Source organism: Elephas maximus, chromosome 6, assembly GCF_024166365.1.
Source record: "Elephas maximus indicus isolate mEleMax1 chromosome 6, mEleMax1 primary haplotype, whole genome shotgun sequence".
NCBI classification, from domain to species: Eukaryota; Metazoa; Chordata; class Mammalia; order Proboscidea; family Elephantidae; genus Elephas; species Elephas maximus.
In genome coordinates this window covers 54887961-54915021 of record NC_064824.1, presented here as the reverse complement: position 1 = coordinate 54915021, position 27061 = coordinate 54887961, and the positions used below count along the sequence as shown (strand labels likewise).

The 27061-nt window shown below is 38.7% G+C and overlaps 1 protein-coding gene across 4 annotated transcripts in view; it reads left to right on the top strand.

The window, feature by feature from the left end:
* Nucleotides 1-2458: 2458 nt before the first annotated feature.
* ACVR1C (activin A receptor type 1C) overlaps nucleotides 2459-27061 on the top strand; it is a 111432-nt gene continuing 86829 nt past the window's right edge. For 2 of the 4 annotated variants that reach the window (XM_049887278.1, XM_049887277.1), the window contains exon 1: nucleotides 2691-3276. In XM_049887278.1, the coding sequence (XP_049743235.1) occupies nucleotides 3204-3276 (73 nt within the window). In that variant the 5' untranslated portion in view covers nucleotides 2691-3203. Of the gene's footprint in view, nucleotides 2632-2689; nucleotides 3277-27061 lie in introns of those variants that run through there. The other 2 variants (XM_049887276.1, XM_049887279.1) reach the window with 2 other exon arrangements.

Genomic DNA, 27061 nt, shown 5'->3' with positions numbered 1-27061 from the left:
CTTCCAGAATATTGACCTTGGAAGAAGAACATTCACAAGATGACAGGAGTGAGCACAGGGGGTTATTTTATTTGAAAACTTAGCTTAAAATAGTTCTATAAGTACTTAGTTTTTGATGTATTGACACTTCTTTTTATGGCACAGAACTTTGCCCTATGAATTCAGGAGATATTGATTATTCGATGGATGGCCATATGTTAACGGTCAAGTTGCCCAACCACTCTTTCAGTTTCCTTATACTGTGCTTAAGATAAAGGTAATGATCCTTGCCATCTGACGAGAAGCAACGCTGTCCAATAGAGATATAACATGAGCCACATGCGTAACTTGAAATTTTCTAGTAGTCCTGTTAAGAAATTAAAAAGAAATTAATTTTGATAATGTATTTTATTCAACCCAATATATCCAAAATATTAGCATTTCAGCATGTGAGTCATATAAAAATTACTAATTGACATGTTTTTATATTCTTGTTTTTGTACTAAGTCTTTGAAATCCAGAGTTTATTTTACACTTACCCACTCCAGTCAGCACATCTCAGTTTGGACTAGTTATATTTCAAGTGCTCAACAGTCACATGTAGCTAGTGGCTGCCATATTGGACAGTATACCACTAGACTAAGAGGAAAGCTTTGAGTTTGTTTAGAATATTGAAGATATTCCATATCAGATTTCTTGGGATGATAACCTTGCTTTCTTAGAAGATAAGAGCTTTCCAGCTTACAGAGGAAGTTGCTTACTGTGTTTAAGGGATAAAAGAAATATGTGGGGAATGAATACTTGACATTAGTGCAATGCCTAATGGTTTAACAGTGCTTTCACATACACTATCCTTTTTGACCCTGGTCATGGTTCTGAGTAATAGGGAAGAATGAGAAGTTCCCTAAATCCTGCTCTTTAAGCTCCAAGTTTCGTGATCAAACCATAGATCACAATCTAGGGAACAGTTAGCAAATAATGAGCAAGCCAAGTCAGCTAAATTATAATGTGTCCCAGCATTTTCTTGCCTTTTTTTTTTGTTTTTTTAAAGCATCTGTTTTGTGGGTGTCGGGAAGGGTTCAGACTTGTCCCACATCTCCAAATTTTTGTTTGTTTAGATCCAGGGTAAAATGAGAACAAAGTCCTTTTATGCTTAGGAATCTTTTGATTCAACTAAGGTGAGGGAGGAAAGTGATCCTTAGGACTGTCACCCTCATGCCTCGAAGTTCAACAACCATCCCACCTTCAATACTGTGGTCCTTTGATAAATCAAAAACCAAACTTGTTGTCATTGAATCAATTCTGACTTAGAGTGGCCCCACGTGTTAGAGTACAACTGCTCCAAAGAGTTTTCTGGCTGTAATCTCATTGGAAAGTCCCCGGGTGGTGCAAATGGTTAAGAGCTCAACTACTAGCCCAAAGGTTGGCGGTTCAAATCCACCCAGAGGCACCTTGGAAGAGAGGTCTGGCGAACTGCTTCCAAAAGGTCACATCCTTGAAAACCCTATGGAGCAGTTCTATTCTGCACACATGGGGTCACCATGAGTAGGAAGCCACTCCATGGCAACCAACAACAACAACATTAATTGGAAGGTTGGTGGTTTGAGCCTCCTCAGGAGCACTGGGAAAGAATGGCCTGGAGATCTGCTTCCATAAAGATTACAGCCAAGAAAACCCTATAGAGCTCACTCAGTTCTACTCTGTAACTCATGGAGTTGTCATGATTCAGAATTGACTCCATGGCAAATCGTTTTTTTTTTTTTAATCTTAATGAAAACAGCCAGACCTTCCTTCCGCAGTCCCACTGGGTGGGTTTGAACTGCCAATCTTTGGTTAATAGTTGAACACAAGCTGTTTGTGTCACCTAGGGACCTTTTGGTCCTTTGATAGTAAAGTCAATTATGTACATTATTTCACCAGATCTTTTATAGAACACTCATATTATTTAGTGCTGAGCTACGTGAAGAAGCAAGTAATATCTCTTACACTAAAGCAATTAATTTATACGACTTAATCATTTTTCAAGGAACTCCCTAACAGTTGTAATCACACCAGTATTGGATTCTTGGCTTTTTGTGTTGTTAAAGTTAAAACGATTCCATTCACTTTCTATAAATGCACAGACTACATAGGTCAGTTAAATTTAGGCTACTGTCTGTAGATTGGAAATGTTGCCTTTATATTTTCAATCACAATTCACGCGGGAAGCACACACATTTGCCAACAAGGCTCTAAGGGATTTAAACAATTTTCGACTTTAATTCTTTGACTTCCCTTATTCCGCGAGTGTGATTTGGTGAAATGGTAGCGGCCGAGGGGTCCTCTATCTCCAAACCTGGATTACACATTGCAAATGGCCTATCACCTAGCTCAGGTGGTGTAGCTTTGGCCGCCCACTCATAGACGGGAGGGTCTCCAGAAGGCACCAGATTAGAGATGAGGTTTGTTAAACCAGATCCTTAGGTACCGCAAGCAATTGGAAAATTGGTCATTCCCAGGACTAGACTAAGAGGGCGCCCTTCCACAGACGCGCGCACTGTCAGGACTGGATGTTGGGACAAATCGGCAGAAATACCGGAGGGGACAGGGCGGGGAAAAGGAGCTGCCGGCTGTCTCATGGCGCAGGCCAGTCAGAAAACCTTCAGGGCACTGGTGGGTAAATGAATATCACAAGGACGGGTGAATATTCTGTAAAAAACTATAGAGCGAGCCACCAAGAAGCCTTTGCAGCGTGATTTAAGTTTCCCCAAAGTCTCAGAGGGGCTTTCCCTCCTGACCCTCAGCCCCTCCCAGAGTATCCAGGCTTTGGGGCTCGGCGCCGCTTCTCTCCACCCTCCCTCCGCCCCAGCTCCGGGCGATTTCACTACCCCGCCACCCCGGCCGCCTCTGCCGCCTGCCCCGCAGCAACAGGCCCCAGCGGCAGTGAGAGAGGGCGCAAGGGGCGGAGGCGCGGCAGGGGCGGGCTCTGTCGCCTTTCCCCCTCGCCGGCCGGCTGCAGGGGCCAGTGGCTGCAGCAACGCGCACCGCCAGCCGCGGGGGGCGTGGGATGGGGGAGGCAGAAGGAGGCGGGCGCCCGCACTGATTAGAGGCAACTGCACACTTCAAAAGGGTGTCGGGGCTGCGCTCCCCTCCCGCGCCCCCGGAACTTCAAAGCGACCCGCGGTGACCCGGCCGCCTCATTGCGCTCGGGAGCCTCGCAGCCCCGGCGCGCCCGCCTAGTGGCCATGACCCGGGCGCTCAGCTCTGCTCTCCACCAGGCTGTCCTGCTGCTCGCCGCGGCCGCCGTGCTCTCTGCAGGTAGGGCCGGCGTCTCTTCCCCCGCACCTGCGAGGGTGGGAGTTGGGAGCGGTGTGCAGGTGGGCAGGGGCGTAGGGGATAGGGGTCCTCAGGGAAACTGACCTTCCTAGGGAGGAGGAGGAAGCTCTAGTCGGGTTGAAAGGGCGCGGGATAGAGCACAGCGAGGGCACCTGACATCTGGTAGCCGCAGGGGTAAACAGGTGTGTTGAGGATGAAGCCACCAGGACGAGGGAAAAAGCGACGGGGCATATAATAGGTGTGAGGTGGATGACAGAAATTTGGGGGCTGTTTGTAGTGGAGGAAGCAGGAATGTGTTTGTGGGTGCTCGCACGGCTGGGAGATGGGTGGCCCCACAAGTTCACTCTGCAGGAGCGGGAAGGGCTGCAGGTGCTGAGCCCTGGAGAGCTGCGCAAGGATGGTGGCGTGGTGGTGGGAGTTGCAGAGGCGATTCAGCTTGAGTTTCAGCAGGCAAGAGATACCCCAAAAGCCGCTGATGCCAAGTTACGGAGGCAGAAGTGGGAGCTTAAAGCTCGGTAGTTTGCAACGCACGTTGCTTTCGAGGTACGATCTTCACGAACAGTTGAAGGGAGGGGGAAAAAAAAAATTCTGGCAGGCGGCCCAGCGTTTATAGCAAGTCTGTGCCTTGATAGGCTAACTAGAGCCCTCAGCTCAAGCTAGAAACCAAACGTTTCTTTACAATGTTTACCAGAAACTGGGGCAAATGCATCTTTGCTGAAATCAACTCTAGAACTATTTTTTATTGTGATAGTAACCTGGATTATGTAGATCAGCAGCAGATTTCTTGCTAACTCATTCTTTCAACATTTCAATCCGACATTTAAGCCGTTTGTACATAAAAGCCTAGTGTAAGTTGTCCAGGTGTGATTTTGATGTATTTTTTGTTTTCCCAGATGACAATCTGTTTGACATTAATAGCTCTTTTTGAGGGTGGGTAGTTTTCTTCTTCGTGACACGTGCAGAAAATGCTTTGAATAGCGTGGTTGCTGTCATTTACAGATGTCCGTGTTTTAGATGGCCTGAGACAATCACTAAATACAATACTTAAGTGAACAGTAGATTAATAAATAAAATGGGAAGATTAATGCATTCTAGTTATCTTTTTATTTAATTATTTTTAAAAGAATTTATTTTATCCTTTTGAGAATGTACACAATAAGACATACACCGACTGGACAGCTTCTACATGTACCATTCAGCGACATTGATTACATTCTTTGAGTTGTGCAACCATTCTCACCCTCCTTTTCTGAGTTGTTGCATTCCAGTTATCTTTGAAAAGGCACAGCCTTTTAAGAAACCAGAGGTACCCAGAGAGTACCATCGTGAGGTAATGGGATAAAGTGAAACACTTGCGTTCAAAGTTGGTAAATTCATCAATGGGAAGGAAGGAGGCTGAGTCTGGGAGTCTTTATAAGAAATGGGTGGAAACTCTACTAACTTGGTATACTAAAAAAATGCTCTTGATGGCTTAATAGAACCTACCAAAACAAACAAACAAAAAAAGTCCTTCCAGATAACACAGTTTTGGCTGGGCACCTATGAAACTACCTCTGCACAACCCTTTTTATTGGGGGGAACTAACAACTTGGCTGCAGACATGAAAAAAAAAAAGACTCTCAATTATCTTTCATCTAGTTTGAAAGATATATTTTGTTATAGCTGTATAATAAAACAGGCCTCACTACATTTTGAAAGTCATTTTTAACTGTTGACATTGAAATGTGCAAAAAAAAAATCATTCATTCTAATGTGTTTGTTTCTTTAAAATCTAAAGGCTAAGAAAATGCCTGATATAAGATAATGTATCAATCAATCTAGCAGAGAAGTACTTGTCAAGTTGAGCTTTTCAGTTAACTTTTCTATGTCAAATACAATGATTTTCAAATCTCTTTAAGAAATTTTTAGCTGTCTTTATAGCCCATAGAAACAATGTCTATTGCTATCTACCTTTTTTATTCCTATTTTTGATTGGTTCTTTTTTGGTAGAGGGATCCAAGGTGATTTCTTTTTCAAATTGGTCTTCTCATGTAGTTTCCTACATTATTTTTGACCCGGTCACTTTTGCAAATTACTTTATTAATCATATCGACCCTTTATGAAAATGTACTTGTCACGATTGCCATGCTGTAACAGATGTTGCCTTTGGCACGGTGGGCCACGAAACTACACAACAGAAAGTACCAGCTTCTAGCTTTGCTCTGCTGAGTGCCAGGCCTAGGACCTTCAATATCTGGCAACATTGATAAACCCAAACTTCTTCCCCAACACCTCTGACACCCCAGGCTTGCCATGCATTAACAGAGTAGAAACCATTGCTTCATAATGACAATCTTAGAGGAAAAGGGCTGGCAGAACTTAGAAAAAAGTATTTATTGGTGTGGACTGGATTAAAAATTAGGCTGCCCTGATATCTAACTTGTGGATCTATTGATGCTTCATAAAAAAGATCTGACACGATCTCACAATAGTCATACATAATAAATACAGAATGGCAGAAAATGTACTGGAGGCCTCTATTTTGAAGCTGTGATTTGGATATTATATAGATTTACACTTTGTGCACTTCTCTTCTAATTTTATGAAACTTCTTTGTCCTCTGGTTGGGAAAGGATTATTGAGAATCTAGAAGCACACGTGGGGTCATTATGAGTCAGAATCGATTTGACGGCAACTAACAACAACAGAAAGCTATTGCTATTAATATAAAAGCAAAAAGAAACTGTTTTTATTTAATAACTGAGGTAGGGTGGGGCTCCGATAATAAGATTTTTCTCCTCTAACAACAGTTAAGGAAGAAAGGCCTGGCAATCTATTTCTGAAAAATCAGCCATTGAAAACCCTATGGAACACCATTCTACTCTGACGCACACAGGTTTGCCGTAAGTCAACCGGCAATGGGCAACCAGTAACCGTAGTTCGTAGTTCTCGCTAAAAGCTTCAGGCTGTGCTGTCTGGGAAGTGAAAGTGAAAGCCTTGCCCTTCTTTGCCACCTTTGCCCTTTTTTAAATGTGGCAAGAGGCTCCTTGGTTCCAAGGAAGAGCCATCTCTGGTCCAGGAGGGGATCTCTGTGCAGAAGCCCTCAGGGGCTTATTTCTTCATTGACTTTACTGCCTACACTCATTTTCTAGCTTCACACTCACAGAAATTTGAGTTCTTTTGAATCTCTAAAATCATTAAAAAAAAAAAAAAAAAAAGAGAGAGAGAAAAAGAATTTGGAGTATGAAAGAAAGAGAGAGGGTGAAGAATGACACCAAGTTTTTGTCCCGAGCAATGGAAGAATGAATCCACCTGCAGGGACAGACTGCTGGAGAGCTGGTCTGGGGAGGCGAGGGGGCTGCAGCAGATATCGGGAGCTCAGTTTTAAATATGTTGAGTTTAAGGTGCCTATTAGATACCAGGAGACCCTGGGTGGGGATAGGCTGCTAACTGAAAGATTGGCAGTTCAAGTCTACCCCGAGGCTCCTTAGAAGAAAGGCCTGGTGATCTACCTCTGAAAAGTCAGTCATTGAAAACGTTATAGAGCGCAGTTCTACTCTGACACACATGGGGTTGCCGTGAGTTGGAACTGACTACAGGGAAACTGGTTTTATTAGACACCAAAGTGGAGATGTCAAGTAAACAATTGGTTTTATGGGTCTGGAGTTCAGGGGATAAACCTGGGCTGAAAATAAAGTGATAGGGAGTCAATGACATATACAGATAATTTTTAAAGGCATGTTAAGTAGGGTTGCTAAGAGGTGCAGAACACCCAGTTAAATAGAATTTCTGAATAACAAAAAATGGTTTTTTAGTGCAAGTCACAAATATTACAAGGGGCATAGTTATATTAAAAATTACTGTTTAATTCAAATTTAACAGGACACTCTATTTTATCTAGCAAACCAACATTAAAGGAACATGTGATGAGATGAAGGAGACTTGGTGGTACAGTGGTTAAGCGCTCGGCTGCTAACTGAAAGGTCAGCTGTTCGAACCTACCAGCCGTTCTGAGGGAGGAAGAAGTGCCAGTCTGCTTCTGGAAAGACTTACGGCATTGGAAACCCGGTGGGGCGGTTCTACTCTGTCGTGTTGGGTCGTTTTGAGTTGGAATCGACTCGATGGCAATGGGTTTGGTTTTTTTGGTTTATGGTGAGATGAACTACTCATGATATACATTCCTGGCTCTTTCATTAAAATGAGGAGTGCAGACCTAGGTTTTAGTCCATCAGTCTTCCAAGTGCTCCTGTTCTAGCTCTGCTATAGAACCCACATGCATTTCTGAAAGGTTACTCCAAACTCTTTGCAATGGATTATCGTTACTACTTCTGTGTGAACAAGGAGACATACATACCTTTTCTCGCTTTTAAATGTGTATCCTGACGTCAAAGTATGTGTGAAAAACATAAGAATAACTTTCTGCACTTCCTGGAAGTGATTGTTGCATGAGAGCCATTGGTTTTCCCCAAATTTGCTCGTGATTGTTATTTTCGGATGCATTTTTTATTTTCCTTTTGAATAAGCTCTTGTATGTTTTTCTTTTAGGGAAAAAGCTTCCATGCAGTAGCCAAGATCCAGTTGTTTTATTTTTCTTGCCTGGCTTGCATTTCCTACTGTAAATAAGAGAAGGACAAGAGGAGAGGATATTGGATTGCTTCAGGTTTAGGGAGGGAGGTTAGGGAGCCCTATAGGACCTGTTAATCCGATGCACTTCCGGGTTTTAAAGCATGCTCTGGATAGAGTGATTGCAAGTCCTTTGGGAAAGGGGCCGCCACCACCACCCATTGCAGTCAAGTCGATTCTGACACATAGCAACCCCATGCGACAGAGTAGAATTGCCCGTAGGACTTACAAGGCTGTAATATCTACAGAGAAAGAGATTTCTATGGCCACCACTCATCTGTTAGCTTGTCCTACTGTGATGGCTTGTGAGTTGCTGTGATGCTGGAAGCTATGCCACTGGTATTTCAAATACCTGCAGGGTTACCCATAGTGGACAGGTTTCAATGGAACTTCCAGACTAAGTCAGCCTAGGAAGAAGGACCTGACAATCTACTTCTTAAAAAAATTGGCCAGTGAAAACCTTATGAATAGCAGTGGAACATTGTCTGACTTAGTGCCAGAAGATAAGCCCTTCAGGTTGGAAGACGCTCAAAATACAACTGGGGAAGAGCAACCTCCTCCAGGTAGAGTCTATCTTAATGATGCAAATAGAGTAAAACTTTCGGGACCTTTATTTGCTGATGTGGCATGACTTAAAATGAGAAGAAACAGCTGCAAACATCTATTAATAATCAGAAAGTGGAATGTACGAAGTACGGATCTAGGAAAACCAGAAGTTGCCAAAAACAAAATGGAGCACTTGAAGATAGATACCCTAGGCATTAGTGAGCTGTAATGGACTGGTATTGGCCATTTTGAGTTGGAAAATCATATGGTCTACTATGCTGGGAATGACAAATTGAAGAGGAACAGCATCGCCTTCATCATCAAAAAGAACATTTCAAGATCTGTCCTGAAGTACAACAGCGTCAGTGATAGGATAATACCCATATGCCTACAAGGAAGACCAGTGAATATGACTATCATTCAAATTTACGCACCAACCACTAAGGCCAAAGGTGGAGAAATTGAAAACTTTTACCAACTTCTGCAGTCTGAAATTGATCAAATATGCAATCAAGATGCACTGATAATTACTGGTGATTGGAATGTGAAAGTTGTAAACAAAGAAGAAGGATTGGTGGTTGAAAAATATGACCTTGGTGATAGAAATGACACTGGAGATTGCATGATAGAATTTTGCAAGATCAACTACTTCATTGCATATTACCTTCTTTTAGCAACATAAATGGTGACTATACACATGGACCGTGCCAGACGGAATACACAGGAATCAAATGAACTACATCTGTGGAAAGAGACGATGGAGAAACTCAATATCATCAGTCAGAACAAGGCCAGGGGCCGACTGCGAAACAGACCATCAGTTGGTCCTATGCAAGTTCAAGTTGAAGCTAAAGAAAATTAAAACAAGTCCACAAGAGCAAAGTACGACTTTCAGTATATCCCACCTGAATTTAGAGACCATCTCAAGAACAGATTTGATGCATTGAACGCTAATGACTGAAGACCAGACGAGTTGTGGGATGATATCAAGAACATTACACATGACGAAAGCAAAAGGTCATTAAAAAGACAGGAAAGAAAGAAAAGACCAAAATGGATGTCAAAGGAGACTCTGAAATTTGCTCTTGAATGTAGTGTAGCTAAAGCAAATGGAAGAAATGATGAAATAAAAGAGCTGAACAGAAGATTTCAAAGGGCAGCTTGAGAAGACAAAGTAAAGTATTATAATGAAATGTCCAAAGACCTGGAGTTAGAAAACCAAAAGGGAAGAATACTTTTCACATTTCTCAAGCTGAAAAAACTGAAGAAAATATTCAAGCCTCGAGTTGCAATATTGAAGGATTCTATGGTCGCTATTTTTTTTTTTTTTATGGGCATAATGAATGACACAGGAAGCATCAAAAGAAATGGAAGGAATACACAGAGTCACTGTACCAAAAAGAATTGGTTGATGTTCAACTATTTCAGGAGGTAGCATATGGTCAGGAACCAATGGTACTGAAGGAAGAAGTCCAAACTATACTGAAGGCATTGGCAAAAAACAAGGCTCCAGAAATTGAGGGAATACAATCGAGATGTTTCAACAAATGGATGCAATGCTGGAGGTGCTCATTCGTCTATGCCAAGGAATTTGGAAGACAGACACCTGGCCAGCTGCCTGGAAGAGATCCATATTTGTGCCCATTCCAAAGGAAGGTGATCCAATAGAGTGGGGAAATTATCAAAAAGTGTTACTAATATCACATACAAGTAAAATTTTGCTGAAGATCATTCAAAAACAGTTGCAGCAGTAGGGCATTCACAGGGAACTTCCAGAAATTCAAGGTGGTTTCAGAAGAGGACTTGGAACTAGGGAGATCATTGCTGATGTCAGATGGATCTTGTCTGAACGCAGAGAGCACCAGAAAGATGTTTACCTGTATCTTATTGACTATACAAAGGCATTCAGCTATGTAGATCATAACAAATTATAGTATTGCGAAGAATGGGAATTACAGAGCACTTAATGGTGCTCAAGTGGAACCTGTACGTAGACCCAAAGGCAGTCATTTGAACCAAACAAGGCGGTACTGTGTAGTTTAAAATAAGACAAGATGTGAATCAGGGTTGTACCTTTCACCATACTTATTCAATTTGTATGCTGAACAAATAATTTGAGAAGCTGGACTATATGAAGAAGAACGGGGCATCAGGATTGGAGGAAGACTCATTAACAACCTGCGATATGCAGATGACACAACCTTGCTTACTGAAGGTGAAGAGGACTTGATGGCCTTACTGATGAAGATCAAAGACCACAGCCTTCTGTATGGATTACACCTGAACATAAAGAAAACAAAAATCCTCACAAGGGGACCAATAAGCAACTCATGACAGACAGAGAAAAGATTGAAGTTGTCAAGGATTTCGTTTTACTTGGATCCACAATCAAGGCCCATGGAAGCAACAGTCAAGAAACTGAAGCATTGCATTGGGCAAATCTGTTACAAACGACCTCTTTAAAATGTTAAAAAGCAAAGATGTCAACTTGAAGACTAAGTGTGCCTGACCCAAGTCATGGTATTTTCAATTGTCTCATATATGTGGGAAAGCTGGAAGAACAGAGAAGAACTGATGCATTTGAATAATGGTGTTGGTGAAGGATACTAAATACACCATACACTGCCAGAAGAATGAACAAATCTGCCTTGGAGAAGCACAGCCAGAATGCTCCTTAGAAGCAAGGATGGCGAGACTTCATCTCACGTGCTTTGGACATGTTATCAGGAGGTACCAGTTCCTGAAGAAGGACATTGTGCTTGGTAAAGTAGAGAGTTCATAAAAAAGAGGAAGACCTTCAATGAGATGGATTGACACAGTGGTTATAACAATGGGCTCACACATAACAATGATTGTGAGGACAGTGCAGGACTGGGCAGCGTTTTGTTCTGTTGTACATGGAGTTGCTGTAAGTCGGAAGTGACTGGATGTCAACTAACAACAACAACAACAATCTCTAGAGAAGTGGATTGCTATATCCTTTTCCTGTGGAGCAACTGGTATGTTCGAACCACTGACCTTTGGGTTAGCAGTTGAGTGCTTAACAACTACGCCAGCAGGGCTCCATAAATATTAACCAGAGGCAGTTCAGCTCCTGCGCTAGCTTTGTCTTGACTTCCAGTTGCTGCCAAATGATTAGTATTGACTAGTTTTGAGATTTGTAGGGAAAAATGTCCTAAAAATGGACAACCATAAGCATGCATCATTAAAAAGATCAAACAGATAAGTTCCTATGCACATGATGAGTTTATTGTAATAATAATAAAATAGCAAAGAATTTTCAAACATAAATATGCAAACAGAATTAACAGAAAAAAAAAGGAAAAATTCTAAGCACAAACAGTGTACTATATATCATACCTTCTCATTCATATCTGTGAATTTTCTTTGGGATTTTTCATTGCTGTGGGCTTCTCCATCTTACATTTTTCACAGCTGATAGTCAAAATCTCAAGGTTTACCCTTAAAACATTTAAGACATCAGGTACTATTGGGCTCTGGTAATAAGTGATACAGAAGTGACACTTTTCCTAAGTGACCCAGGAACACCTAAATACTGTTATGGCTCAGCTATGCCTCACTCCCATTCTAAATGGGTTTACTCAGGGAGATGTCTAGAAAAAGGAGATAGGACAAAACAAAGTAACTTTTTCTTGTTATCTGATGATTTAGCCCCAAATTGCATGGTAGAACTCTAATATAATTCCCTTTTCTAAATTCTTGACAATTAAATGGTTAAATAATTGTCGAGAGTTCTGAAAACTCTAAGGACAGAATCCTGGATCCTGGCACTGTGATACCATCTAAAGACAGTCCACTGACTGCCCACAGGCAAATGAAACCAGCCAGGCAGAGCAGGGGACCTCCAGTTGTTATTATTGTTAGTTGTTGTGAAGTCGATTCTGACTCACGGTGACCCCATGTGTGCAGAGAAGTGCTCCATGGGGCTTGCAAGGCTGTGACCTTTCAGAAGCAGATTGCCAGGCATGTCTTCTGAGGTGCCTCTGAGTGGGTTCAAACCAACAGCCTTTTGGCTAGTGGGCAAAAAACCGTTTGCACCAACCAGGGACTCCAATATCTCACATAATCCAACCTTCTCCGTAGCTCTGACAAGAGTTCCAGAAAATAACCTCTGGGGCAGCTGTTAACTGAGGAGAAGGTGGACAGTCTGCGGACAGGTGGCTGGGTCTCTTCTGTGAGGAACCGGGTTCTACTTTTTCCAGTCTTGATATAGAAAAGAAGACAGAGCCATGAGCTTGAGTCTTGTGCTTTTTGTATTCTTTGAAAGCTGGATCCCTAAAAGATGTGGCCCTGAAATTTGAGTAATACAAATAATTTCTCCTCTCACTTAGGGATCCAGTGAAAAGTAAACGAAGGGGGGAGGTGAGTAGGAGTGTGGAACAGAAAGCTAAAACTTTCTCCTTATCAGGGGATGCCCCTTGCCTCACCGTGCGCCTCTTGAATCCCCCTGCACTGATTGGCAAGCCAGGCTAACATGGTTCTGCTCTGTCCTGGTTCTTCATTTTTTCTTCTCTACAATAGCTTGTCCTTTCTGCTGTTCTGGTCTGTCTTTTAGAGAGTAGGCATGTGAAGATAGTGTTTCTTTGGAAATGTTTTAAATTAATCCCCTCAAGAATTCTATGGGTGAATCATTCAGTATGACTCAAGAGCTCAGCTTATTATTTTTTTTAAAACAATTTAAATTTGCCAATGACTTAAACATCCCAAATTATATCAATCTACTTTTTCATTAAACTTTTCACATCTCGAAAATCATTAGGATGCTCAGGTTTTGAAAGTGAAACACCCATTTTCTCCTAACCTGTTTTGTCATCCTTATCTCATGATAAGGGAAAATGACAGTGATAGATGTCATGTCTTTGTATATTGATTAAAAAAACCAAAGCTGTTGCCATCAAGTCAATTTTGACTATTTTGGCAATTTTGACAATGTGACCCTATGTGTTACAAAGTAGGACTGCTCCATAGAGTTTCTGGGCTGTGATCTTTACGGAAGCAGATTGCCAGGCCTTTCTTCCATACACCTCTAGGTGGGTTCAAACTGACAACCTTTAGGTTAGTAGTCGAGTATGAAGCATTTGTGCCACCCAGAGACCTTGTATATTGATTAAGTTCCTTATACATTTTTTTGTTTGAGTCCATGGTTGACTGAAATAAATACTCTTGGTCAAAACAGGATTATTGTTGGTGGTGTTAGGTGCCGTCAAGTCAGTTCCAACTCATACTGACCCTGTATACAACAGAACGAAACACTGCCCCATCCTGTTCCATCCTCATGTTTAAGCCCATTGTTGCAGCCACTGTGTCAATCCATCTGGTTGACGGTCTTCCTCTTTTTTGCTGATCCTCTACTTTACCAAGCATGATGTCCTTCTCCAGGGACTAGTCCTTCCTGATAACATGTCCAAAGTAGGTGAGACAAAGTCTCACCATCCTCGCTTCTAAGGAGCATTCTGGCTGTACTTCTCCCAAGACAGATTTGTTCGTTCTTTTGGCAGTCCGTGGAATATTCAATATTGTTCACCAACACCATAATTCAAAGGTGTCAGTTCTTTTTTGGTCTTCCTTATTCATTGTCCAGCTTTCACATGCACATGAGATGATTGCAAACACCATGGCTTAGTCCAGATGCACCTTATTCTTCAAGGTGACATCTTTGTTTTTTAACACTGTGTTAAAACAGGATTAGAAAAAACAACAACAAAACAAAATCCAATCCATCAGGATCTAGACAACCATAATTTTAATGGAAAATATTTAGTTTCGAAATACATGCTTATCCAAAAGATATTAATTTAGAGGGTGGTAGTCCAAATTAATACAGCTTTAAAGAAACCAGACTGTGGGTCTCAAAAGCTTAGGAGCAGCCATCTAAGATGCAACTGTTGGTCTCTACTTGTCTGGAGCAAAAGAGAAAAAAGGAAACCAAAAAGACTCAAACAAGAAACTTGTCTACAGGACAAATACTCTACACAAACTACAGCATCATCGGCCCTGAGACCAGAAAAACTAGATGGTGCTTGGCTTCTACTACTGACCATTCTAGTCAGGGCCACAATAGATGGACCCTTATAGAATGGGAGGAAAATGTGGAACAAACCCTGAAATTCCTAAAAAAGCAAAAAAAAAAAAAAAAAAAAGACAAAAAAAACCATGAAAAACAACAACAAAAAAAACCCCAGATCTTCTGGACTAGTTGAGACTGGAGGGCTTCCTGAGACTATTGCCCTGAGATATTCTTCAAACCTTGAAACAAAACTAACCCCTGAGTTCACCTTACAGCTAACAAATTGGCTCAAAAAATAATGAATATCACCTCTAAGTACTGTGCGGCTTTAAAGAATCATGGATATGAGATCAAATGGTCAACAATTACTTTAAAACAAAGATAAGAGTATACGGGGCAGGAACATTAGATTAATGGAAACAGAACAACCAGAATAGCAATGAGAATGTTCATGCATTGTGAAGAATGAAAGCAACATCACCGAACAATTTGTGTAGAAATTGTTGAATGGGAAACTAAACTGCTGTGTAAGCCTTTACCAAAAGCATAATAAAATATTATAAAAAAAATTAGATAGTTAACTTACTGGGCAGTGAGTTTATGTTAATGGGGGAGGAACAACTCAGAAAAGGAGAAAAGGAGGGTGAGATGGTCGAACAACCTGAGTCATGCTATCAGTGTCACTGAATTGTACAGATCGAAATTGTTGAATTGGTGTATGCTCGGCTGTGTGTATCCTCAACAACAAAAACAAAGTTAATTATTAACAAAAAGAAACCAGATCGTTTTAGAATAGAGCCAAAATATATCAGAGAATATTAACTTATCACAACTTACACATTTTGTTTGATGACATTTTCCTGGCCTGCTGTCCTAGGAGCATGTATTTCTTTCTTTTCTACCATCCCCGTTATCACTCTCAGAAAGTAAAGATTTATTCTGTGAACAATTTGCCTTTTCTAATAGTTATAGTGAGACTTTGTTCTCACTCAAATTCCACTTACAATTTGTAGTGTGTACTTCCAGAAAATAGACAATGCACTGCAAATTTGAAACACTGAATAAAGAATAATTACCTGATTAGTGGAATATTCCTAACAGGATAATAAACAAGCAATTGAATGAGCTTCTCTCTCTTTTTTTTTTTTAATATAATTTAATTTACTTTGTTGCTGGTGAGAATATACTCAACAAAATACATACAGAATTCAAGAGTTTCTACATGTAACATTTAGTGAGGTTTGTTACATTCTTCTATTGTGCAACCATTCTCACCCTCCTTCTCCGAGTTGTTCCTGCCCCATAAACATAAATTTACTAAACCCTGGTGGCGTAGTGGTTAAGTGCTATGGCTGCTAACCAAAAGGTTCAGATTCACCAGGGACTCCTTGGAAACTCTATGGGGCGGTTCTATTCTGATCTGTAGGGTTGCTATGAGTTGGAATCGACTCATCAGCAACAGGTTTGTTTGTTTTTTTTTAAGGTTCCTATCTTCCAAGTTGTCGTCAATTTGATCCCATATAGATAATTGTCAAAAGAGCACAATGCTCAAGGCAGAGCCTCTCTCTTTTTATCTTTCTTTCCTACAGCTGTTCTCTGCCTATATCATATAAAAAGGCACTGGTTTTTGCAGAGAAGAAAGTTGACTTTGTTGCACCAACTGTACCCTTTTTAAAGAATTGAGAGTTATTGTGTCAAATAAGATGAAAATGCTCCCATAGAATTGTTTTCATTGAACTGTGCTTTGGATGTTGCCACTGACCAATATGAACGGATGCTATAAGAAGTAGCCCTATGAGTGGGGTGCAGAACTCAAATTCTAGTGAAAAGACCAGACTTAGTGGTGGTCTGACTGAGACTGGAGGAACCTGGGAAGATATGGCCCCTGGACTCTCTGTTAACCCAGAACTAAAACCATTCCTGAAGCCAACTCTTCGAACAAAGATTAGACTGGACTATAAGACATAAAACGATACTCGTGAAGAGTGTGCTTCTTAGTTTAAGTAGATAAAAAAAAAAAAAAAATTTTTTTTTTTTTAAGTAGATAAGACTAATTGGGCAGTTCCTGTCTGGAGGCAACATGAGAGGGCAGAAACGGACAGCAGCTGGTTGAGTAAAAAAAAAAAAAAAGTTTTTTTTTTTTGAGTAGACAAAGGAAATCCAGGGTGGAAAGGAGTGTGTTGTCACCCTGTAGAGAGACCAGCCAGGATCACATAACAATGTGTGTGTAAATGTTTGTATGAGAAACTATCTTGAGCTGTAAACTTTCCCTTAAAGCACAATTAAAAAAAAAAAAAAGTAACCCTATAAATTTCAATCCCATTTTTGCTATATAACACAGTGAACTGTTCGTTTGTAAGGACCCAAAGGAAAAATTTCTCTCTGGTTTTAGTATCAGTAATAATTGCAGGAGCCCTGGTGGTGCAGTGGTTAAGAGCTATGGCTACTAACTAAGAGGTCGGTGGTTTGAATCCACCAGCCGCTCCTTGGAAACCCTATGGGGCAGTTCTACTCTGTCATATAGGGTCACTATGAGTCAGAATTGACTCGATTGCTTGGGTTTGGTTTTGGTTCTGAGCCTTAAAGACTCTGACTCTTTTAGCTGCCATGTTTCTTTCATACAATGTCTACTAGAACGCACCAAGTCAAAATTAGAATCTGTCTTTAGCAAGAGTATATCCTGATATGAACTGTGCATAATAATCTTACTTTTGCCTCTTCCTGCTTTCCTATATTCTTCCTCCGTTTTGTTTTTCTCAATTAATTTTCTTTCTCTTACTCTTTTTTTAATTTGAGATATAACATACATGGTAAGTGTGAAAAGTGAACCAATTTGAGTGTTTTGCTCATTTTTTTATTGTGCAAAGCATATATAACAAAACATTTGCCATTTCAGCATTTTTTACATACGCAGTTTCAGCCCACCAAACTCATTGCCATCGAGTCGATTCCGACTCATAGCGACCCTACAGGACAGAGTAGAACTGCCCCATAGAGTTTCCAAGGAGCACCTGGTGGATTCAAACCGCTGACTTTTTTGGTAAGCAGCCATAGCTCTTAACCACTATGCCACCAGGGTTACCATGTACAGTTTAGTGACATTAATTATGTCTACCATGTTGTGTAACCATCATCACTATCCATTTCCAAATTTTCCATCACCCTTAACAGAAGCACAGTGCCCCCTAAGCAATGGGTCTGTCTTTCCTCGTCCCTCTCGCCCCCGTAAACTTTGGTCTCTATACGTTTACCTATTCTAGATTCAGTTTTTCAAAAGCATGTATACAACCTTGTCGCTTCCACTTATATCAGCACCCCATAAGGTACCTCATGTCCCCTTTCAGTCTATACCATCACCCCTTGTCCTCACATGGAACCCATTACTCTGACTTCTATCATTATTGATTAGCTTTCCCCATTCTTAAATATCATAGAAATAACCCACTTACCATCAAGTCAGCTCCAACTCATAGAGACCCCATGAGTGTTAGAGCAGAATTGGGTTCCACAGGGCTTCCGGTGGCTGATTTTTGGGAAGTAAATTGCCATGCCTTTCTTCTGAGGCATCTCTGGATGGACTTGATCTTTCAGCCTTCCGGTTAGCAGCCAAGCCTATTGTTTTTATTATATTATGTACTCTTTTGGGTCTCTATCCTTTCATTCAGTGATGTACACCAGTATTTTTTAAAAAAGATTATTATTATTTCATTGTATGAGTATAGCATAGTTTATTTATTCTTTTGATGGCCATTTGGATTACTTCTAGCTTTGAGCTGTTATGAATAAAGCTTCACTGAATATTGGTACATATATTTTTGTGGACATAAGCACTCTTGGATATATATTTAGGGGTTGAATTGCTGGGTCACAGTATGTGTATGCTTAGCTTAAGTAGAAATTAAAGATTAATTTTTCTAAAATGGTATTGCCAGTTGACATGCCCACTAGCAATGTATGGAGTTTTCTGTTGCATGATATCCTTGTCAACATTTGCTATTGTCAATTTTTTTTTTTTTTAATTTTAGCTACACCCATGGGTGTGTTATGTTATCCCATTGTGGTTTTAGTTTTGTATTTTCTTAATGAGGAATAAGGTTTGAATCCACCTAGCGGCTCCCTGGGACAAAGACCTGCTAATCTACTCCCATAAAGTTTACAGCCTAGAAGGCCCTATGGTGAAGTTCTACTCTGTCACATGGGGCCACTGCCAGTTGGAATCAACTTGACGGCACCTAACCATTACAACAACGAGGAAGAGTGCTGTTCAGTAATTTTCTTTATGCCTATTGGCCCATTAGAATATTCTCCTATGTGAAATATTCAGGTCTTCCTCCTTTTTTATTGGGTTGTTAGAATTTTTATTAGAGTATTAAAGGAGTTACTGTATAATCTTTATACAAATCCTTTATTATATATATATGACAATGTATATATGTGATTATATATATTATATATATGATAAAGGATTATGTAAAACAGTGAATATATTCAAAGTCTGTGCCTTGCTTTTTTACTTTCTTGTGTTATTTTATAAATCAAAATATTAAAATTTGATGGTCTAATTTATATTTAATTTTAGTGTTTTGTGTCTTTCCATAAGGTTATAAAGATACCTTTTTTTTTTTCTGTTGAAATCTGATTGTTTTGCTTTTCGTATTTAGGTCTATGATAACCAAAAATTAATTTTTTAATATGGTATAATATTGGCATCAGGGTCCCCACCTCCCAATATGGATATTCAGTTAGTACAAAATCATTTATTGAAAAGAGCACCCTTACCCCACTGAATTGCATTGAAGCCTTTAGGGTAAATTAAGTGACCTCTACTTCCAGATGATCTGTTCTGTTCCATTGATCCATTTTTTAATTTTTATGTTAATATTATTCTCTCTTAATTACTGTGTCTTATAGGAAGTTTTGTAACTGGTAGTATAAGTTTTCCAACTTGCCTTCTTTAGAATTTTCTTGACTATTTAAATCCTTTTCATTTTCATATAAATTTTAGAATTACCTTATACATTTTCAAAATAATCTGCTGGTATTTTGTTCTGATTTCACTGAATCTATAAATCAATTTGGGTATAACTGATATCTTAACGATGTTGAGTCTTACAATTCCTGAATATGATACATATCTCTATTTAGGTGTTCTTTTTCTTTAGCAATATTTTGTAATTTTGATTTTAGAGGTCTTACATATACTTCCTTAAATTTATTCCTAGGCATCTCATTTTTTAAAATGCTATTATAAATAGTATTGTTTTCTCAATTTCACTATTTTTTTAGTACAATAACATTAAATTAATTTTTGTAACTTGACCTTTTATCTTGTAACCTTAATAAGTTCACTTATTAGATCCATTATTTTTTGTAGATTCTATTGGGTTTTCTACCATATATAACCATGTCATCTGTAAATAAGATAGCTTTACCTCTTTCATTCCAGTCTTTGTCCTTTTTTTTTTTTTTTTTAATTGTCTTATTGTACTGGCTAAGACCTCTAGTACATTTCAATAGAAATGTTCTTAGCTGTAGATTTTTCATAGATACCTTTTAGTAGATTGAGGAAGTTCTATTTCTAGTTTGCTGAGAGTTTTTGTCACAAAGTGATGTTGAAATTTTGTCCCAGATGCTGTCTCTGAATCTATTTTGATACATCCATTTTCATTATTTTTGTTAATATGATGAATTATACAGATTGATTTTTTTTTAAATTGTACTTTAGATGAAGGTTTACAGAACAAGCTAGTTTCTCATCGAACAGTTAGTACACACATTGTTCAGCAACCCCATGGCATGTCAACACTCTCCCTTCTCAACCTGGGTTCCCTATTACCAGCTTTCCTGTTCCCTTCCCTGCCCCAGGGCTGGTGCCCCTCTTTAGTCTTGTTTTGTTCCATGGGTCTGTTCAATCATTGGCTGAAGGGTGAACCTCAGGAGTGGCCTCATTACTGAGTTGAAAGGATGTCTGGGAGCCATATTCTCAGAGTTTCTCCAGTCTCTTTCAGGCCAACAAGTCTGGGTTTCCTTTTTGAGTTAGAATTTTGTTCTACATTCTTTTCCAGCTGTTGGGGACTCTCTGTTTGATCCCTGTCAGAGCAGTCAGTGGTAGCCGGGCACCATTTAGTTTCACTGGACTCAGTCTGGTGAAGGCTGTGGTAGATGTGGTCCATTAGTCCTTTGGACTAATCTTTCCCTTGAATCTTTGGTTTTCTCTATTTTTCCTTGCTCCCGAAGGGGTGAGACCAGTGGAGTATCCTAGATGGCTGCTCACAGTCTTTTAAGACCCCAGACACCACTCACCAAAGTAGAATGTAGGACATATTCTTTATATGCCAGCTGAGCTAGATGTTCCCCAAGATCATGGTCCCCACAGCCCTCAGCCCAGCAATTCAGTCCCTTTGGGAGTTTGGATGTGTCTATGGAGTTACCATGACCTTGCCTTGTACAGGTTGTGCTGGCTTCCTCAGTATTGTATACTGTCTTACCCTTCACCAAAGTTTCCAATTATCTATGGTCTATTAAGTCTTTTTCCATCTCCACCCTTCCTCTCCCTCATAACCATCAAAGATTGTTTCTTTTTGTACGTAAAACCTTTTCATAAGTTTTTACGGTAGTGGTTTCATACAATATTTGTCCTTTTGTGATTGGTTTATTTCACTCAGCATAATGCCCTCCAGTATCATCCATGTTATGAAATGTTTCACAGATTCATCATTGTTCTTCATCATTGCATAATGCTCCACTCTATGTATGTACCACAGTTTGTTCATCCATTCATCTGTTGATGGGCATCTAGGTTGTTCCCATCTTTTTGCTATTGTGAACAATGCTGCAATGAACACGTGCATATGTCTATTCATGTGATGACTCTTATGTCTCTAAGATATATTCCTAGCAGTGGGATTGCTGGATCATATGGTATTTCTATCTCTAGCTTTCTAAGGAAGCGCCATATCATTGTCCAAAATGGTTGTGTCATTTTGCATTCCCACCAGCAGTGCATTAGAGTTCCGATCTCCCTGCAGCCTCTCCAACATTTGTTATTTCATGTTTTATTGATTCGTACCGGGAATGCTGGGTGAGATGGTACACAGATTGATTTTTGAATGTTAAACCAACTTTGCATTCTTAGATTGAACCCCACTGGTTATGCTGTATTATCCATTTTGCATGTTTTGGATTAGATTTGATAATATTTAGTTAAGAACTTGTAATATTGGAATGTAGTTTTCCTTTCTTGTGACATCATTATCTGATTTTGGTATCAGGGTATGCTAGCCTTATAAAATACACTGAGAAATATTTCTTCCTTTATTTTCTGAATGAGTTTGTGTAGGCTTTGGTATTTTTTCTTAAGTGTGTGGTAAAATTTATTATGAAACCATCTGGGTCTCGAGTATTCTTTGAGGGAAAGTTTTAATTGTAAATTCAATCTCTTTAATAATGATAGGATTATTCAGTTTACATTTTTTCTTGAGTCAGTTTTGGTAATTTATTTATTTTAATCTGTCCTTTTCATCTAAATTGTCTAGTTTATTGTCATAAGGTTTTTTCATAAAACTCCCTTATTACACTTTTAATATCTGTAGGGGTTGTATTGCTGTTCCAGGTTATATTCCTGACATTGGGAATTTGAATCTTCTGCTTTCTATTTTGATCAGTGTAGCTGGAGTTTTATCAGTTTTATCGATTGCTTTTACAGTGGTACCTTAGGTCAAGAGTTAGCAACTTTTTCTTAAAGGGCCAGATAGTGTATATGTTAAGCTTCCTGGCCATACAGTCTCTGTCCCAACTACTTACCTTTGTCGTTGTAGTGTGAAAGCAACCATAGACAATACATAAACAAGTAGGTGTAGTTGTTTTCAATAAAACTTTATTTGAAAAAACATCTGACCAACCCACAGGCTGTAGTTTGCTGACCCTTTCTTAAGTCATTAATTAAAAACTTTCTTCTTTTGTAATATAAGCATTTAAAGCTCTAAAGTTTCCTTTAGGCACTGACTCATCTCTAACCATAAATTGTGATATCTTGTGTTTACATTTTCATTGATTTCCAAACAGTTTCCAGTTTGCTTTGTGACCTTTTTTTTTTTGTGACCTATGGATTATTTAGGGCCCTGGTGCCACCGTGGTTAAGAGCTCGGCTGCTAACTGAAAGGTTGGCAGTTTGAATCCACCAGCCCCTCCTTGGAAACCCTATGGGGCAGTTCTACTCTGTCCTGTAGGGTCACTATGACTCAGAATCGACTCCATGGAAACTGGTTTGATTTTTTTGGTTTTGGTTATGGGTTATTTGGATGTCTCTTGTTTGATTTTCAAATATTTGAGGGAATTTCCAGGTTGTTTTTTGTTATTGAATTCTAATTTAAATCCACTGAGGGTGAAAGAACATAATCTGTATGATTTCAATTTTTTTTTTAATACACTGATATTGTTTGATAACTCAACATGCATTGTTGAAAATAACGTGTATTCTGTTGTTTGGCGGGGTGTTCAATAAATGTCGGTCAGTCATTTTGCTTGTCAGTGTTCAATTTTTTTTTATCTTTATTGATTTTCTGTGTTCTTGTTTTATCAGTGGCAGAGAAAGGATTGTTAAAATCTTCAACTTACTTGTGAATTTGTCTATTTTCCCTTTCTGTTTTTTTTTTTCCCCCAAATTTTGCTTCACGTATCTGAAAATTTTGTTATTGGGTATATACGTATTTAGGGTTTTATGTTTTCTTGATGAATTTATCTCTTTACTATTAGGAAGCCTCCCTGTTTATCCTTGGTAATATTTGTTATTATAAGATGTCTCTCTTTTATCTCTGGTAATGTTCATTGTCTTGAAGTCTACTCTGTCAATATTAATATAGCCATGCCAGCTTTCTTCTGCTTAACATTTGAATACCTACTTTGCTTGCTATAAAAATAGCTACTCCAGCTTTCTTGTGCTGAATGTTTGCATATAGATTTTTACATCCTCTTATTCTTAACCAATACGTGTCTTTATATTTAATTTTTTGTTATAAACAGCATATGACTGAGTCTTGCTTTCTTATGCTGTCTTACATACTTGCCTTTATACAGTCTTACATATTTATTTTCAGTTTAAGCCATTTACATTTAATGTAGTTATCAATAAGATTGTGTTTAAAACTATCCTTTTGCATTTTTTTCATCTCTCTTTTCATTTTGTCCTCTTTTCTTGCCTTCATTTACCTTAATTGACTAAACGTTAGCATCCTGCATTATTTCCACTACTAGGATATAAGCTACATTGCTTTTGAAATTTATTTTTTATTTCTTTAAAAATTTTTTTTTTTTTGCTGTTGAGAGTATTCACAGCAAAACATACACCAATTCAATAGTTTCTATGTATACAATTCAGTGATATTAATTACATTCTTTGAGTTGTACAACCATTTTTACCCTGCTTTTCTGAGTTGTTCCTTCCCATTAACATAAACTCACTGTCTGTTAAGTTTCTTATCTAAACTTTTGAGTTGCTGTTGTCAATTTGACCCTACATAGACATCTTGAAAGAGCACAATGTTGAAGGTAGACATTTTTTACTAGTTAAGCTAAACTATGTGGTTCTAAAAGATTTTAAGGGATATTTTTGGTTTAAGATTTAAAGAGTATCTCAGGCAATTGTTTCAGGGGTTCATCAGCCTTCATGGCTACAGAAAGTCTGGAGTCCACGAGAATTTGAAATTCTGTTCTGCATTTTTTTTCCTTTTGATTAGGGTTCTTCTATAGAATCTTTGATCAAAATATTCAGTAATGATAGCCAGGCACCATCCAGTTCTTCTGGTCTCATGGAAAGGAGGGAGTTGTTCATGGAGGCAATTAGCCACACATTCCATATCCTCCTCCCATTTGTGACTCACCTTCTTCCTCTGTTGCTCCAGGTGAATAGAGACCTATTGTTGTGACTTGGATGGCTGCTTGCAAGCTTTTAAGGTCCCAGGCACTACGCAACAAACTAGGAGGTAGAACAGAAGCAGTAAACACGTTATTAGGACAATTAACTGGAATGTCCCATGAAATCAAAATCCTAAAGCTCCAAACCAAGGAACCAAATCCTGTGAGGTTTTTGGTTGTACATAAGTGGCCTCAGCAGGTACTCTTTTTTTATGTTGTTGTTGTAAGCATATCTATCACACAACTATTGCCAACTGAACTCTTTATAGGTATGCAACTTATTGGGAGCCCTGGTGGCACAATAGTTAAGAGCTTGGCTGCTAACCTAAAGGTCAGCAGTTCGAATCCACTAGTCACTCTTTGGAAACCTTATGGGGCAGTTCTACTCTGTCATATAGGGTCACTATCAGTTGAAATCGACTCTAGGGCAACAGTTATTTTACTATTATTTACAACTTATTGACAGCAATTGCAATAATGGGCTGTGCAACCCTTCCCTTAATTGTTGCTATTGTTCCATCACTGTTAACCCTTCTTCCCCCCTCCCTGATAACCACTGATAAACTTTGGCCTCTATACATCTTCCTTTTCTTGTCTTTTTATATAAGTGAGGTCATACAATATTTGCCCTTTAGTGATTGACTTATTTCACTCAGCATAATGTCTTCAAGCTCCATTCATATTGTAACATGTATCAAGACTTCTTTCTCCTACTGGTTGAATAGTATTCCACTGTATGTTCATACCACATTTTGTTTATCCATTCATCTGTTGGTAGGCATTTAGGTTGTTTCTACCTTTCAGCCACTGAATAGTATCACAAGAAACACTGGTATACAAGTCTTTTCTACTCTCTGCTTTCGATTTTTTTGGTATATACCTAGGAGTGGAATTGCTGGGTTATTCTATTTTTAATTTTTTGAGGATGCTTTGTTTTATTTTTTGATTGTCTTAAAGCTTACGATATGCACTTTTAAAATTATCAGTTTGTCTTAAAATAATATATCATTTTTCTTATAATGTAAGAACTTTACTATCAATGGAGCAGTTCTACTTTGTCCCGTGGGGTCACTATGAGTTGGAATCGACTCAACGGCACTGGGTTTTTGTTTTTATACTTTTCTTTCTCCTTTCTTGTCTTTTTGTGTTATTATTATCATATGCTTTACTTCTAAATATTTTGTAAATCTCAAAATACAGTTATTATTTTTGCTTTAAATATTTATTTTTTAAAAGGAATATGTATTGTTTTGTATTTATGCACCTCTTATAATTTCTAATGCTCTTCATGGCTTTATGTAGATCTGAGTTTACGCCTGATGTTTACATCTCAGAACTCAATAATAAGAAAATGAACAACCTAATAAAAACTGGGCAAAAGATCTGAAGTGATATAAAATAGATGTATGGGTAGAAATAAGTGAAATACCAATTTCATTAGTCATAAAGGAAATGCTAATTAAAACCATAATGAGATGCCACACCACACCTATTTGAAAGGCTAAAACACAAACAGAAAACAAAGCTGGCAATACCATGTGCTGGTAAGAATGCTAAGTAACTGGAACTCTTGTACGTTACTGGTGGGAATACAAAATGGCACAGCTACTTTGGAAAATACTTTGACAATTTCACATAAAGTTAAGCATACACTTTACAAACAACATAGCGATCCCACTCCTAGATATTTACTGAAGAGAAATGAAACTTATTCTACACAAAAACCTGTATGTGAATGCTTATTACAGATTTATTCCTTATTAGTAAAAACTGGAAAAACCTAAGCGTCCTTTAACTGGTAAACGGATAAAAAAAACTCTGGTACATTCATTTAACAAACTTCTGATGCATGCCACAACGCAAATAAATTTCATATGCCTTAAGCCATGTTAAAGAAGCCAGACTAAGGAAGCTACATTCAATTGATATTGTGGCAAAGGGAAAAGTATGAGAACAGAAAAACAGATCAGTGTTTGCCAGGGGCTGGGTTGGTGGGAGGGATTACCTAAAAAAAGAATATGAGGAAATTTCCAGGGGAGGTGATTGAACTTTTTTATGTCTTTATTTTGTGGTGATTGAATAACTATAATCTATTGTCACAATCATAAAACTGTACACTAAAAAGGATAAATTTTACTATACGTAAATTACATCTCAGTAAACCTCATCTCTCCTCCCAACATTGGAGGGCAGGTGTGTGAACTTAAAACTCTTATATAAATCAGGAAGTCAGTAGATGATGTCTCAAGTTGGTTAATAAAGAGCTCACTATATTATTTAGAGTCACTATCCTAAGATATTCTAAAAAGCAACAACAAAAATAGTTAAAAGTGGGTAACTCTGGGAAATGAGACCGGGAGGAGTGGGCCACTAGATGGAATTTAAATTCTTCCTGTACTATATATATATATATATTTTAACATTCATGCCATTTATATCATTGATTAAACAAATAAAATATTTTAAAAAACACAAGTAATTTACATTTGTTATATAACTTCTTCATAAGTAAGGGATTTCTGCACGTATTAACTTTTTTTGTATGTATTCTTTTCATTCTTTAAAATGGAACAAAGTATATAGAAATGAAACAAAATTAGGATAAACTAGGCAATGTTTAATTCCTTAATATGGAGTAGCAATTTCTTCTCTTAGCAAAGGAAATTGCACCTCAGGGAC